The 16,098-nt window shown below is 33.8% G+C and overlaps 1 protein-coding gene across 6 annotated transcripts; it reads left to right on the top strand.

Annotated features, from left to right (window-relative positions):
- Positions 1-2,969: 2,969 nt before the first annotated feature.
- LOC101203552 (sterol 3-beta-glucosyltransferase UGT80A2) lies at positions 2,970-15,327 on the top strand. 6 transcript variants are annotated; one of them, XM_031888350.1, is made up of 15 exons: positions 2,970-3,308; positions 5,626-5,810; positions 6,320-6,559; positions 8,869-8,980; positions 9,376-9,450; positions 10,242-10,305; positions 10,467-10,524; positions 10,805-10,982; positions 11,992-12,051; positions 12,144-12,247; positions 13,561-13,663; positions 13,757-13,833; positions 14,282-14,329; positions 14,411-14,560; positions 14,892-15,327. In XM_031888350.1, exons 1-15 carry the CDS (start codon positions 3,242-3,244, stop codon positions 15,057-15,059), a joined length of 1,689 nt encoding a protein of 562 aa, XP_031744210.1. In that variant the 5' UTR covers positions 2,970-3,241; the 3' UTR covers positions 15,060-15,327. The 6 variants fall into 6 exon arrangements, with proteins under 6 accessions (XP_031744210.1, XP_031744208.1, XP_031744211.1 ...); XM_031888348.1 differs by having other exon boundaries at positions 9,280-9,450; XM_031888351.1 differs by having other exon boundaries at positions 9,280-9,450; positions 14,796-14,928.
- Positions 15,328-16,098: the final 771 nt, after the last annotated feature.

Below are 16,098 nucleotides of genomic sequence, written 5' to 3'. Positions count from 1 at the left end.
GAGAATGCAAAAAAAACCAAAAAAGTAAAAGAAAAATGTCAAGCCTCACCCTAGTTCACTCTATATGGAACGGAGACGTGACCGCGTAGACAGTCTACATGATATTCTCTAGGAAGTAACGCACTGAATGCTTAGTGAGCAAAATTAAAACATAATCGAAAAGAAATTTTAGTGCGAAATTATGAACTTAGATGGATTGCAAGAACTTCATTGATTTTTCAAATACAAGTACTTCTGGCACTGCTTACAACATTCAATACAAAACCATTACACATGACTTAAATAATACTTGAATTTTTCTCGCCTATCTACTATATGCTATGCGAGTAAATTGTGACCATTACCAAAATGATGTGATTAAGGAGACACAGTAGGCGATGAAGGCTGCAAGTTCAACGTTGGATGTACTTCGTTAGTTGGGAGAGGGAGAGCGGGAGAGGAAAAAAACAAAAACATTTGAAAGGTTAGACTAAATCATCTTATTAATATGATCTTTTCTCAATTACCTTAAATAAATCAAGTTTGTTTTATAGAACAAATCATTGCCAAAACAAGTATTAAAGCAAATGTAAGTCAACTTACTATTACATTTTAGATTTATTCAAAATGTGAAACATTTTTCAATATCTCAATTTATCAACAACTCATAAATCTCAAGGATCACTTCGTTTATTAGTCATCACCATTCATATCACACCGTATGTCTCTCGCATACTACGTATCCATTTTGCAAAATCATTTTGCATCTTTGACCATTTCCTTGGCTTAAGTGTTGTTTGTCATACTCTTTTGCCAAGTTGTAGTTGTGTGGAGAAATCTCAACACATTTAGTAAGTACTATCAATTCCATTATGCATAATGCGTTTTTCAATGTTAGATCACACAACAAGCAAAAAACATCACATACTAGATCACACAGCATGTATGATGCATCCCATTCAAGATCACACAACATGAATCAGACATTCTATTCCATATCACACAGCAAGAATAGGGCATCCTATTCAAGATCACATAGCATAAATATGATATTACATCGCACAGGGCACAAAGATAATTTTATTTCATGAAACATTAGTTTTCCATTTTCCCACCTAGCGCCAACATCGTTAATGACACATGTCACGTGTTATAACATAACTACCTCATATGCCTTAGAGAAATTGTATTCAAAACATTTATTTCATTTAAAAATTCACCCATAAGATATTTCCTTATATAGTTAATCGCATCTTTTTCAGGTTCACAACAAATCCAATTCATTCATAAATTACGACCATTTTGAGAATTGGAAAGCATAAGGAAATTCACATAATCATGGTTTCATTAGAAATAGATTTCCAGACTCAAACACGTTTTAGAAATGCTTTTTATTTAAAAAAATTTGTAACGGGAAACCACTCACAGTCACAATTGACTAGCTCCTTAGCCTAGTTTCCTTGGCCAAGAGTTTTCTTGCGTTTTTCAAAATTTTCTTTGAAAATGGAGTTTGTTTTGCGTCTTGAGATCTTGGGTACTTTTCCAGCTCTTTCTTAAACAAGCTTAAGGGTAGCAAGCAACTTCAAATTGACCTGAATTCCTCTATTTATAGGACTCTCTAGTGAAATTTTCCATGACGAAATGATTAGCCTTGTTGGCACTGTGAAAAGTAGTCCAATCTCAAAAAGTCACGTGTCTCTACCCAACCATTATTCTAAATTTAGATTGAGCGGAGTTCAATCAATAGTCGACCTACCGACATCAGGTCACATCAATGTTTCTTGGTGAAGTAGTTCAATTTTCCCATCCATTTGTTGTGTAACCTTCTTCGCATAGGGACCTTCCATCGCATATGTAACGCCCAAAGCCCAGGATTTGGACCAGGATTCGGATTTTGGATCCCCGATATTTCCCTACATCCCCTGGGACTTGGCAACATCATCCATACTTGTCTTAAAGGCTTATTAGAGTGAAACTCATCCCCAAAAACCAACACAAGTCCTTTCAGCATGTTTTATCTTCACTCACATGCATCCTACGAAAATTTCCAAGAGGTCACCAACATAGAACTGTTTCAAGCTGAGCACGCTTAATTTTAAAGTTTTTATGATCGAGCCACCGAAAAGGAAGTGCACCTTGCTGGTATAGGTTATATTTTTAATTCTTTTAAGTCTTTCTTAACCTTACTTTCATGTCCTCAGGATCTCTCTCATTCAAATGTGATATCAGTTTATTCATATCCCCCTCCTAAACTCATGGCGTTACAACATAATCCTTTCACAAAACATGGTTTGCTTATCAGAAGTCTCTTCACACAATATCCCTATCGCATGACCTTCATTGCGTTGTAATGCTTAAGTTTGACCTTTGATACATTTTTATTTGATAATATACTGTTACGATTATACTTTATGACATTTGACTGTAATGCTTAAGATTTTGTAAATCACAACATTAACAAGATATAGTTGATAGAGTTTGAAATGAAATTGATATAGTTGCAACTTTTCTTAAAATAAATTATTGATTTCAGGTTATACTATCAACATATATACCGAAATTCAAAGTTTAAGCTATCAATGATATATAGATTCATAAAAAACATATTGACAGGATGCCATTGGTAGAAGTTATCACTAACGACGTAATATCAGATGGAGCCATCATTGGTAGCAGGAGAAGAAATCAAAGGTTAAAATTGGTATTTTTAAAAAATTACAAATTAACTGATAAAAGGAATTCCATTTATGCAAGTATTTTATGCAATCTTCCTAGAAATGATCCATCACAATACTTAAGCCACAATTAAAGTTTGATTAACTAATCAAAACAATTTACCATACATTTTATAAAATCATAAGTTGGAGATATTTGAAACATTGCTGGAACCAAATAAGAATGTAAGAAATGTTCCCGCGAATAGGACAGGAGAGTTGTTTTATATATATATATATAATTCCTTTTGAGTCCATTCGGCGGAATAAGAGAAAGCGACAAAAAACCCATTGTTGCTCAAAGCTTTGAAATTACTTTTCAATTACGGAAAACACCACTGCTTGCGCCATAAACCGCGTTTCTCCAAAATTCCCACATTCGAATATATCGATTACTTCTTCACTTCACCAAAATGTTCTCTACATTTGTTTTTCCCCTGTTTCCACTCCTACCCTTTGATCATCATCATTGTCATCATCAATCATCATCGTTTCCCCTTTGGGAGAAACACAGAAAATTCTGTACAAGAAAACACATAAGTGGATGAATGGCTACCAGAAAGGACACTGCTCGCGGATTTGGTCCTCAATATGATCATCAAACCACCCCTCCAGGTTTTTTGGATATTTCCCATTTTTTTCATTCGCCTATCTTGGATGTTTGTTCATAGATAACTTGCTGTTTAAGGAAACGGTTTCTGTTTTTAACTTTGGAGTCTGCTTTTGATTGTTGTTATCTGCTAATCAGATCATGACTTAGCTTAGTGTATAAGATAGCTAATAGCATACTAAAGTGGATGGTTTGATGGCCCAGGTGTGAATTGTTGAACTAAAAACAGGAAAAGAAGATAGTTGTTTTGTTATCTGTTTTTTTGTTTCTTAATCAACTTTCTCGACGTAGAATTCAATGAACACTCAGTCCTGGGAAAAGCAGCGGCTCGGTAGTTTTCATATTCCTGTGTGAGTAGCCTACAATCCTTTTGTAGCTTCAAACTCATCATATGGGGCTCAAGCAAATTCACTCTTACTATAGTTTTCAAAAAAGATGTAAACAAGAAATAACGATGCCTACCTGACGATGTAACTGTAATAGTTGGTATCATAGGCAGGTTCAACCGAACCCGTGGAGACCTTCCTGTCTTTTTTTTATTTGAACGAGATTGAAGCAACACAAAAATGGAAGGGTTACCGAAGGATTTCTTTGATGTTGTCGTTGTTATTTTTATTTACTTGTTTTGTTAGGATACAGAATCCATTCCATTGATTTAAGAAATAGATTACAAGAGGAATTCATATCATAGAGAATGTTACAAATAACAACTCCAACGAGATAAGACGATAGATAGGTTGTAATTACAAAAATGTGGAGAAAATTACTCCAGAATAAGCCAAGGAAAGAAATCGTTATCTAAAACAAGAAGGGTTGCTGTTGCTATTTTCTTTCTTTATTGTTCTGCTAATGTAAAGAATTTTGGTGAGTTTGTCTCTTGAGTTATAGTTTTTGTTGCTTTCATATGAACACACTTGAATTTGTAATGAATGTGCAATTTGATTGATTGGTCTATCTCAAAAGTTAAATTTATTTACTTTGGGTTTGCTTGAAATGGATTTTCAAGTGCTTCAAAGCACTACTTTAAGTATTTGAATAGTCATTCCAAACCACCTTTGTTAGATGAGGAATATTTATCTTGTGCGTATTGTGACCTTTTCTGTTTTCATCAATGTTTATTGTGAATTATTGTCACAGGTTTTTTCAGACTTTCAAGTTAAAACCTCTCTTTTTCTTTTTACCGTTTATTATTATTGGGTTTCAATAGAACATTTGTTTACAATCTGCTCAGTTATTTCTTTTGATTGGGTCAATGAGAAATTGAAATATAACCCATTTTAACTAACCTAAAATAAAAGTTAAAAAAGTTGGTTTTGATGTTTTAAAACTCGGATGTTTATGTTTTTTTCCTTGTCCATCATGTTTCTCTGCTTGCTTCTATGTATTCTTTTTTCTTGTCCAACCTGTTCTACTATGGGCAGCTGTGTAGTCATTGTTAACTAGCGAGTAAATAATGTGATTGTGTATGGATCAAATTTTATGAAATACATTTTAGTTCCTCTTCAAAACATTAGTCACTTTTCATTTCATCAATGAATATTACGTTCTTGTCAATAAAATTGATAAAGTGAAGGTGAAACTTAGATATCTTGGTTGGAATTCGAGAAATGTTCTTCATATTAACAAGTCATGTTCTTCAAACTTCTCTTTAGAGTTCACAAGTTTAAGTTATCACTTCTGATTCCTTCAAGTGCTCCCAATATCAAGGATATCGGTCATTAGCGAATTCCCATCACTTTGTATTTCCATCCCTTGTCCAACTACATACGTAGAAGCTGCACTTTGTTTTAGTAGCTCAATTTTGATTTCCTTTAAAATACAGAACAATTTTAGTTGCCATCATCGGAAGGCATTCAACAATTGAGATGGGTCTTGCTGGTTAGTATTGCTAATTTTGAGATTGAGCCTTTGATCAAGGTTGATCCTATTAGGAAACTTCACATCTATTTTATTGGAATGGTACTGTGTAAACATGCGAAGTGGTATTATACTTACTGATTGTTGCCTCAGAAGGAAGCTTTTGCGTTTTCTTTCATCTAAACTTAGTCTTTGAAAATTTGAGCTTAGAACTAACAGTTAGTTACTAAAATTTAAATAATTTGGTTAAGCAACTAACGAGTCTTTCTATGAAATTATTCTACATTTGTCAAAATGCCATGCATTCTGTTTCGATTACTGTTCTTACTAACTGGTTGTTATGGAGTTGATCTTGTTGGTTATTTATTATTTTTAGTATGCCGATGATCCTGTGAAAATTGGAACATGATTTTGCAAACTTGCTTCCTTCTTGGTTAATTGATTTATATTTTGTTATTTATTCAGGTGTTCCAGGTCGATCGTTTTCAAAAAGTAACAGTCTCCACGTAGAGTTATCTTCAGACACCTTGGAACCAACATCATTTCAGCACCGACTTCAAAGATCAAAAACTGAGAGGCTGAGACATGAAACCATATTTGCAGAAGATGCAGCTCATATATTAGATATTAAAATTCCCATTGATCAGAAGGTATTCGAGAAAATCCAGTCGGTTTATATGTTTTAATAAGAGACATGAAATGTAACAACTAGAAGAAGTACAATAGATATGAAAAGGAGATGGCCATATGAATCAAAGAGGATTCCAGAAAGGCCCCTCAATCGGTATGGAAAGGAGAATAGCACAACCCCATAGTTTCCATAAAAGCCACCACCCAATAGTTTCCATAAATTAGCGTCACGGAAGCTAATGCTTCAAAGGACTTTGTCATAACTTTTGGATGAAGAGCAATATTTTTACCATCCAACATTGCAATGCTTAAGCTCCTTTTCCCGAAGGCTATGACAAAAATTCAATTTACTAAATGAAACCTTCCACCCTCCTCATTCCCTTCCTACAACATGGTTAGTCGTAAGCTTTTTTCATGTTCAACAGGAATAGGAATTGTCTGAATGCAAGTTTCTTCTTCACTTTACGATATTGAATCTGTAATGTACCTTCTTTTCAAATGTTTGTTTTAATGTTTACAAATTTTGCAGATTAAATTGTTGCACAGAGTAACTACTGTGAAAGATGATGGGTCTGTCGAGTTTGAAGTTCCAGAAGACATCGAATCTCTATCTATCAACGTTGAATCTGAAGAAATTTTCACTAATGTTGATGATGAACCCCTTGATACATCTGACTTTCAGTATATAAGGCCCATGCAAATAGTAATACTTATCGTCGGAACCCGGGGAGATGTGCAGCCATTTATTCCAATTGGCAAGCGTTTGCAGGTAATTGAACTTTTTGCAATCTTTATAATAATTTCATTTTCTCCGTCTCAGATTGCCTCCTGTTGTGATTGATATCACTTGATAGTAGGTTTTCGTAGTACTCGTTTTCTCATGTGCTTATTTTCCATTTTCATTGCTATTGGGGATAGAATATAATTGGGCCTGGAGGAATTGGAATCCTCTAGGCTTTGCTGCAAAGGAAAATTGAGTACCTGCAATTTTCTGCTAAGGAAAAGCCCAAATATATGCTTTTGCCAAATCGGTGTGTTTTATGTAGATCAGACTTGGAGGGCCATCATCACTTCCTTTTAAATGCTGCTACACAGCTTCCACTTAGTGTACAATTCTCAGCCTATATCAGTTGGTGCCTTACAAATAATGGTGGTAGCTCTTCTTTAGTTTATCAAGTCACACCTTTTAAGGGGCGGGCTAGCTATAACTCTTTGGTTTGACATGGTTATGGTGCCAGTGTGGAAAATCTGGCATGAGGCTTCTCAAAGAGAGGAGTTCTTGTCTAGAAGAACTATGGGCTTCAATCAGACTCTTTACATCTATATGTAAAGCGAAAAACTTCATTCTAGCACTTCTATGCTCCTAAAAGAACCTTTTCTTCAAATTTTAGATGTTGGTAGTCTCTCAAACAGCCCAAGGTGAACTTTCAAATGATGCTGTAAACTTCTTGTGACGAATAAATACCGACCAGAAAATCCTAGTGTTCTTCTTCCAAATGGTTGTATAAATGTATGTTGATTTGTGAATCTTCAGGTTATGCTACATCAATCTAATTTCAATAATTTCAAGTGCATGAAACTCACAAAGAAATTTCATCTTTGGCAAATACTGCATCTAAATATTTATAAACAATGTTACCATTTATAAATCTTTCAAAATTCAAAGGAAGTTTCTACTTCATCCCATGGACCTTTTATCGAGATCACCCTCATGAAAATACCCATCCAAACATAGAATTAGACTCTCTTTTCGTGCGTACTAGCTTCTACTTGCGTTCCCTCCATAATCTTAAGTTTGCTTCAAAACTATCTTATTCATGGTGATTTAGTATTGTTTCAGAAACAATAGAATAGAAATAGCATTCCTCATTACTTTCTCCTTTTCCCTCTCATGTTCCCCGCCACTCTTAAGCATCCATTTCGTCTATGGAAGTCATTTTTTATGCCTTGTGGATCTTTTTGATCTTCTGAGATTCTGATCCTGACAAAATCTCAAATCCCAAGCAACATGAGCACAATTTCAAACTTCAATGACTTTCCTAGTTGGCCGAATACTTAGGCGAAAAAGATAAAGGAAAACAGTGACAATAACTCCATAACTCAGGCAAGAATTTGTTAGGTACCCAAACATAGAAAACTCAAAGTTATTCGAGAGAGCTACTCTCTCTCAAAGTTCCACATTGGAGACTCCTACAAAAATAATTTCTATCTTGCTCCCAATCCACTCCCTCTATTTATAATTAGGGTTCTCACATAATCATTTCAAAAAGAGATGGACCTACCTTACCAAGCATCGATGAACATGAATCTCTCACCTACTAGCTCCCCACATTCTTGTTTTCGAAAAATATTAAAAATAAATAATAGTAGTAATAATAATAAAAATGTCCAAGTTAAGTCTAGATGTTTGTTTCTAGAGGTCATTGCAATCTCTTAGGAGAAGAGGTCATTGCAATCTCTTAGGAGATTGGTGCACACATTCACACATTCCTTTCTAAGTCAATGCCCCTACAGATGAAGTTCTTCAAGGAATCAAGAGTGACGAGGACAGGACAGAAACTTTTAGAATATGCTGCTTGGGTATTATGCCCCTTCAAGCCTTTACCTCATCCTCTGCAACTATTGTGGTCCTATAAATTTAAAACGGAAGCTTTCAGAGTCAGTTCCTTTCGTTTCTTTACAGTCAAATACTTTATTTTGTATCTTGCCAAACAACAACAGTTAGATATCAGAGGATTCTTTGTGGATCCTATGAGCCGAGTTGAGTGAAAACAAGTTTAGATTAGAAACACAAGAACGAAGGAAAAACAAAAGAGACAGTAACTTTTTAAAAATGAAACTCCCAACTTTCTCCATTGTTCAACCAAATTTTTTTACGACAACAGGTATCAAGCTTGGACTGTTGAATGACATTCCATCTTGAATGTTGAAACATAAGCTGTAGAGGAAGACTTTAGCATATGAATTACAAGTGATGAAACGTTATAAGAATGATTTTTTTTCATTTTATGGTAATTTAAAATAATCATGTTTTCCTTGTTGACTTCAAGCTTATTTTCTTGAGAATTGTATATGTAGGACTATGGCCATCGTGTTAGATTAGCTACTCATCCAAATTTCAAGGAATTTGTCTTGCTGGCTGGATTGGAATTTTATCCTTTAGGGGGGGATCCTAAAGAGCTTGCAGCTTGTACGTACTTCACACCATTTTCTTTGATGCATGCCCTGTCCTTTGGACTTTGGAGTGTGTAGCTTAATTCTATTTCTTGTTAAACAATGTACTGACGATGATAAATCATTGATCAAATGACGTTTTGATTTACTAATTAAAATCCTCAAATAAGTTCTAGAAATCCACGAGTCAATCTAAAAGACTAGTCATTTATAATATGTGAAATTGAAATTTTACTTTCTATGCAACCTTTTCTAAATGATAAATTTGTTTACTTTTATGCATCTTTTTCTAAATGCTCTTTCATTATGAATCAGATATGGTAAGAAATAAAGGCTTCTTGCCTTCTTGGCCTTCTGAGATACTTATTCAAAGAAATCAAATGAAGGAAATTATTTATTCCCTTCTTCCAGCTTGCAAAGATCCCGATATGGATACCGGGATTCCCTTTGAAGCAGATGCAATCATTGCCAACCGCACAGCATATGGTTAGATTTTGTCACCACCAATATCATTTTATTGCATCTGACATAATTGATATCCAATTTTAGCAAGGGCTAGTTTCTTAGGAACTGATCTCCAAGCACATTTAGTGATAGATAGCTTCGAATAACTGGAATCTTTCATCTTCTATTTTTATTTTATTTTCTCTTTTTGGTAAGAAACAAAATTTTTCATCGAAAGAAGAAAATCAGAGTGCAGAACTCCCATTAGAAAACAGAGAAGATAAGCAAAGAGGCTGCTTATATTTAGCTCATTTTCAATTTTCCTCTGCTGTTAAAATCTGCATCTATGTTCTTGCGTCTAAGTATATTTGTTTTTGTCTTCTGATTTCTTATGATCCATATTTCTGAAAATATTGCTTTAACCACATTCTCTAAAACCAAGTTTACTTTTCTTTTGAACTTGATGCCACATAGAAGTTGAAGAACATCGTACTTCGCACAAATATCCCACCCAAGAAATATTAAAATGCTGGAACAAGAACTGCAAACATTATATATACTCGTATGTGATATCACATTTTATTACCTGTATCAAAGTGATTATTCACTTGAAATTTGGAAACACTTGAAGTAAGTGAACTAGAGCTGTCAAAAATACTTCTTCAGCATTTTGTGGAACCAAAACGGTTCTTCTCTTTTAGTCACACATGGGAAATTGTAGGTATCTTGACAATGACTATGTTCTTAAGTTGCTTATCATGCTGCTGGTACAATTTCAGTAATCTACTAACTAAACTTACTGATAGTAATTTCTCGTCAACTCTGTATTTTAGGGCACACACATGTGGCAGAGGGACTTAAGCTACCGCTTCATATATTTTTTACAATGCCATGGACGTAAGTCTTTTGTGGGACTGGACTGATTCTGAACTATGATCTGCTTGACTTGTTCTAATGTTTATGGTTGTGTGATGCATGCATTCTTATATATATATAACATGTGAGGTTGATTGTTTAAGTCGGGACTCTTGAACTGCCTATGTTTTACTCTCCTTCAGGCCAACTAGTGAATTTCCACATCCACTATCCCGAGTCAAGCAACAAGCAGGGTATAGGGTGAGTCTGTTGCTTTTTTTTTTTTTTCCATAAAAAATTTTATATGTTCTCTTTGAAATTCAAACCATTAAGTGGAAATTTTATATGACAATCTCAAGATGGAGAATCACATATCATGGCCATTTTATATTTACAGCCAGTTTGGATATTGGGTTGTGTTTGATCACTAATCATATGTATGTGTTTGAATATACCAAAAGAATGTCTGAGAATTCAATATTTTTATTTGTTTTATGAGTTTTTCTCTTCTCTAGTATCATTGGTTCTCTTCAATTTTCAGCTTTCATATCAAATCGTTGATTCCTTGATTTGGCTTGGACTGCGAGACATTATTAATGATTTTAGGAAGAAGAAGCTGCAGATACGACCTGTAACATATTTAAGTGGTTCACAATTCTCTGAATCTGACGTGCCACATGTTTATTTGTGGAGTCCCTACATCGTTCCTAAACCCAAAGGTGGTGATTTTATACTACAACAGCATATTGCACTTTTTCTTTCTTTTTTACTACGTACAACTTTAGAATTAAAAACAGATTTTCATTTTTCTGTTTCTAGATGATTCACTTTTTGGATAAATTTCGTTTTTCCTCTCTTTGTTTACACTGATATTCAGATTATAGGCTATCATATGAGTTGTTTCTCCCTTTTTAACTTGGCTAAAATAATTAACACAAATTTCTAGATAAGTCCAAATGTATCCTAGTTGTTTCCTGTCAAAAAATTAAGACAAATTTCTTTTTGTCGAGAACTTTATTTCTTAAAAAAAATATTAATACTAAATTGGGAAATGTTGTTTAGGAAGCTTTTGTCGGATTGGCAAATTTTACTTTTATTGTCTATTGAAGCTAGAATGACTAGTATTCATACCTAATTTACTTTAAGAAGTAGAAAAATATCATAACAAGTTGATAGAACCCAAATATGTTGAAATATAAAAGATAACAGAAATACAAGATAAACCAAGTGTTTGAGGTACTTGGACCTCCCAATCTTAAGATATTCCAAATTATTTTACCTTCTCCATTCCCCTACCCTCTATTTATAACCAACTTCCCTATTAAACTTCCTATCTAATTACTAATATACCCTTAATAATACCTTAATACCAATCCTATCACAATCGTTATCAAGAATCTAGAAGTAACATACCTTTTATTAAAAACAGTAGGGTTTCCTCATTTAAAATAGGTTTTGGAACTTACATCTATTCGTTATTTTTCAAGGGGGATCAACCAACTTTCACCTGACATGAGTTAGGAATTCACTAAGAAACCATAGAGATACTTTGTAAATTGCCTTTCTCTTGGGTAGTCGGATTAAGTTATCAAATTATAGAGTTCTACGTTAGAAGGACGTCCAAAATATTTCTTGGTTTCTTATCTTTACTGTGTTGGTTATCGTGATATTCAACCCTTTTTACTGAACTTAATTTCCTTTTGTTTGCCCTGTAATTTTTTCTTGTAGTTGTATGTAGTATCTTTGAAAATGAACAAGAGAAGGAAAAGAGAAGATTTGAGCTGCCAAGTCCGTTACTCTAAGAACGCCTTTTTTAGATGTTGACATTCACTTTTTTTCTCTTTAATTTTTAGATTGGGGGCCTAAGATTGATGTTGTAGGATATTGCTTCCTTGATCTTTCATCAAATTATGAACCTCCCGAGTCACTTGTGAAATGGCTTGAAGCTGGAGACAAGCCTGTCTATATTGGTTTTGGCAGCCTTGTAAGTTTCTTGCTTCTTCCTCTCGTCAGTTAGATTTTACCCTAATTAATTTCTCACGTAAAGTATCAAGTAGGCATATTTTCATGTGATTGGATGTGGTTATGCAATTACATGATATGTTTTATTGTCACAGACTCATAGATGATATTGCTCTTAGTTAATAGTCTATCTATATTAGTTTGTGTTTTTAGTTTTTTTTCTTGTTCTTAAAATACAAGAACCAAATGTGTTTGATTACTGATTTTGATTTTTTTTTTTCCTTTTTGAGGATAATAGAGAGGTAAGGGATTTGGAACTCAAACCTCTTAGGTTACTTGATGGTAACACATACTATGTACTATGTATAGCTAGCTAGGCTCTTTTTGGCATTAAGAGCAACAAAGAGTGATATTTTAGAGAGAGAAAATTATGTATGTAGACATATAGTTTTGGATATACTAACGTTTTTCTCCAGAAGTTTATCTCTTTCTTTTGCTAACATTGGCTCTTTGAATCTTTTTTTTACCACCTTAAATTTACTCTAAAATTTCTCAATAAAGAATGATATGCTAGAGAGAATATGCATATGGTTATGGAAATACTAACTTTTCCAAAAATTTCTCTTCCTCCAGCGTTAACATTCACTCTCAAAATCTTTATTTAGAGAGAAAAGTTAGTGAGAAATTTTAGAGTAAATTTAGGCTTTTAAAAGAAATGATTCAGAGAGCGAAATGTTAGCTAGAGAAGAGAGTTTTGGAGAAAAAGTTAGTGAGTGAGAAATTTGTGAGAGTGAATTGAGAGAAGATATGCTAGACGAATAAGAGTTGTAGTGAGACATGGTTTAGAGAGAAATTCAATTTATATGCAGATGAAAATTTTAAAGAGAATAAATTCAAAAACAAGAAACAGTGAAGGAAATGAAACCATTATGAAACTTTCCTTTGGAGTGGGCGAAGCCTTCCCAGAATCAGCACGTGAGCTATAAGAAAAATGCGAGTATGTTTGGTTTTATAAAAACATATGTATCTCAAAGTTATACACTAATACTTGTGCAAAATTGACAATGTTTTCCAACGTGCAATAGTGCACTTTGTCCTTCAACTTGTTGGGGCCATTGAACCAACACCACCAATTAGTTATCAGATCAAGAACCAAAGATAATCAACATAAATAAACTAGAATTAGATTACATCCAACTGTTGTACACAGTTTATATAATGACAGATTGAATTTCAAGGAGGAAACTAGTTAACTAGATATAAAGAGAGAAGAATCTAGGCATGGAGTTTGAAAGTCAGATTGATGGTTTACCTACTTTTTCATTTGTTCTTCAGCCTGTACAAGATCCAGAAAAGATGACACAAATTATCATACAAGCATTGGAAACCACCAAACAGCGGGGTATCATTAATGAAGGGTGGGGTGGCCTTGGAAAGTGTAAGTGTTCAGTTTCGGTTTGATTACTAGCTCCATTTGTGTGCTCATTAAGCGATGTGGCTTTCATGACTGAATTTATGTCTTCCCTCCCAGCTGCAGAACCGAAGGACTTCTTATATTTGTTGGACAATTGCCCTCATGATTGGCTTTTTCCTAAATGCAAGGCTGTGGTGAGGCTTAGTAGATTTTTCTTTGTTGCTTTGAATGCATTTTACTACCTAGATGTTGTCTTCTATAAGCAGAGCATTAGATCATTTCAGCAGTTTAGTACATTGAATTCCCGGGTTCTTTTCTTCTCTGTACAGCCTTAAACACTGGTCTTTCATGTTTTTAATTTTAAGTGCGACAACGAAGGATCAAATAATTCAAAAAAAGAAAAAACATAGGTGGGGAATGGGAAAATCATATGGCAAAGGAACTATACTGAAGCAGCAAAATGAATCATGACAACTCCTAGCCCTAAGCCTCAAGATCTTTCTAGGATTGGACCAGAAGGAGATCTGTAGGGTTCAGATGGGACTCAATCCCCTTTGATATTAACAAGATTGGATCAGAAGCAACTACTTTTCACTTGAGTATACATGTTTTTACTTCATTGCCTCTTTGTTCTCACCTCAGGTACATCACGGTGGTGCTGGAACAACTGCTGCTGGTCTAAAAGCTGCGGTACTAGCTTCATCATCCAATATGGTTGTGTTTTAGTTTAGTTTGACTTGATTTGGTTCTGATTTTCATTGAATTTCACAGTGCCCAACTACAATTGTTCCTTTCTTTGGTGACCAACCTTTCTGGGGGGAACGAGTACATGACAGAGGAGTTGGCCCTCCACCCATCCCAGTTGATGAGTTCTCACTTCAAAGATTGGTGAATGCTATAAACTATATGCTTGATCCCAAGGTAAAAATGGAGATCCTCTTTCAATACTGTCTTTAACTTTTGACTACTCTTCATCAGTTTTTTCTTCTTTGGAACAATATATGAGAATAGTTTGATAGAATAGTTACCTGTGAATTTCAATATCATATGATTGATTATATTATACTTTTAGTTCTTATGCTTCATTCATTCTGTCAGTTGGCCTCGATATAACATTGAAATATTTCTTTTACTCTGTTTAGAATCCTTGTAACAGTGTCAGGATGTTTGGAAAATCTTATTCTGGATTGAAAAGAACATGCGATAATTTGGTTGGTTCTTGCACAAAATTATTAAGAGAGTGACTTGACAGGTAAAAGAGCGGGCTGTCTTGCTTGCAAAGGTTCTCGAGAACGAGGATGGGGTCGAAGGTGCAGTGAGAGCGTTCTTCAGGCAACTTTCTCGTAGGAAACTTGAGCCAGAGCCCGAACCTCAGAAGTCAAATCTTTTGTTTATTAGGAAGTGTTTTGGTTGCTTTTGAACGTTGGATTGGGTGGTGGGTTCTGTATTTAATTTGCAAATACCTCTTTTGCTGAATCTTGTGCAGGATGAAGATTTGTTCATGGGATGGCAAGACTACAATGAAAGCATCATGTATTATAATCGTTGTAAAATTTAAGGTTAAAGAAATAAATGTGAGTTTGATAGATTGTTTTGTTTCTGTAAAGTCATCTTTTAAGAATTGTGATTGTTTGGTGTACTAAAAGCTTTTAATGGTCAATATACAATAAAATCTTAAATTTTGATAAGTTATCGTTAAAATACATTTTTATTCTACATGGTAAAATTTGTATATAACTTTTAGGCCTTCCTAGCTCCATGGAAAATGAAAAGTGAAAAGGGATCACTTCTCTAGAAAGGAGTAATCTTAATTTATGATCTTAATCTTTTTTAAAAAATAAAATAAAATTTGATTACTTAGGGTTCTTCAAATACCTAAAAACCCAAATAACTTCAACCACTCAAAAGTTGGTTTGATTCATACGTGTATTCTTAATACTTTCCTTCTATAATTGTTATGATATTTGTCTCTGGTTAAAGTTTGTATTAAATATCATATATATTTGGTTTTTTATATTTGAATTTATTGAGCATTTAGTTATTAATTATGTGTTATCATAAGTTATAACCCACCAATTCAATCCAAATTCAACAATTAAGTTGGATTGGAAACTTTATTCAGATCTTTTGAGTTGTCGATCTAACAAATTCGATTTTTTTGGATTGGTCCAAAAAAGAACCTCAATCCAACCTACTCCTAGTTTGTTTAGAAAAATTTAGAAAAGAAATACCTCATTTTACTACAGTTCAATTTGGCTAATTTTATGGATGGATTTGACCTTATCGTTAATTTTAAATATTACGTGTAAAATTTTTTTATAATATTTTATCCTATAAATAAAAAAATTTTAGACCAATTACAAATTATCGCATCATTTAATAAATTAACGATAAAAAGTATAAATAATTGAGTTTGAGACTAATTAAAAAATTGACATGTGTTTCAAATTATGTTACTA

This window comes from Cucumis sativus, chromosome 7 (genome assembly GCF_000004075.3).
Source record: "Cucumis sativus cultivar 9930 chromosome 7, Cucumber_9930_V3, whole genome shotgun sequence".
NCBI lineage: Eukaryota > Viridiplantae > Streptophyta > Magnoliopsida > Cucurbitales > Cucurbitaceae > Cucumis > Cucumis sativus.
Note: the sequence above shows the minus strand (reverse complement) of the source record. Positions and strands in the feature narration are given on the sequence as shown.

What these genes read in the sequence shown, in the direction of transcription:
- LOC101203552 (XM_031888348.1), top strand. Translation starts at nt 3,242, where the DNA reads ATGGCTACCAGAAAGGACACTGCTCGCGGATTTGGTCCTCAATATGAT. An exon ending in GAGAAGATTTGAGCTGCCAA is followed by an intron (nt 12,052 to 12,143) that starts GTCCGTTACTCT and finishes TTGATGTTGTAG; the next exon opens with GATATTGCTTCCTTGATCTT. An exon ending in ATATTGGTTTTGGCAGCCTT is followed by an intron (nt 12,248 to 13,560) that starts GTAAGTTTCTTG and finishes TTTGTTCTTCAG; the next exon opens with CCTGTACAAGATCCAGAAAA.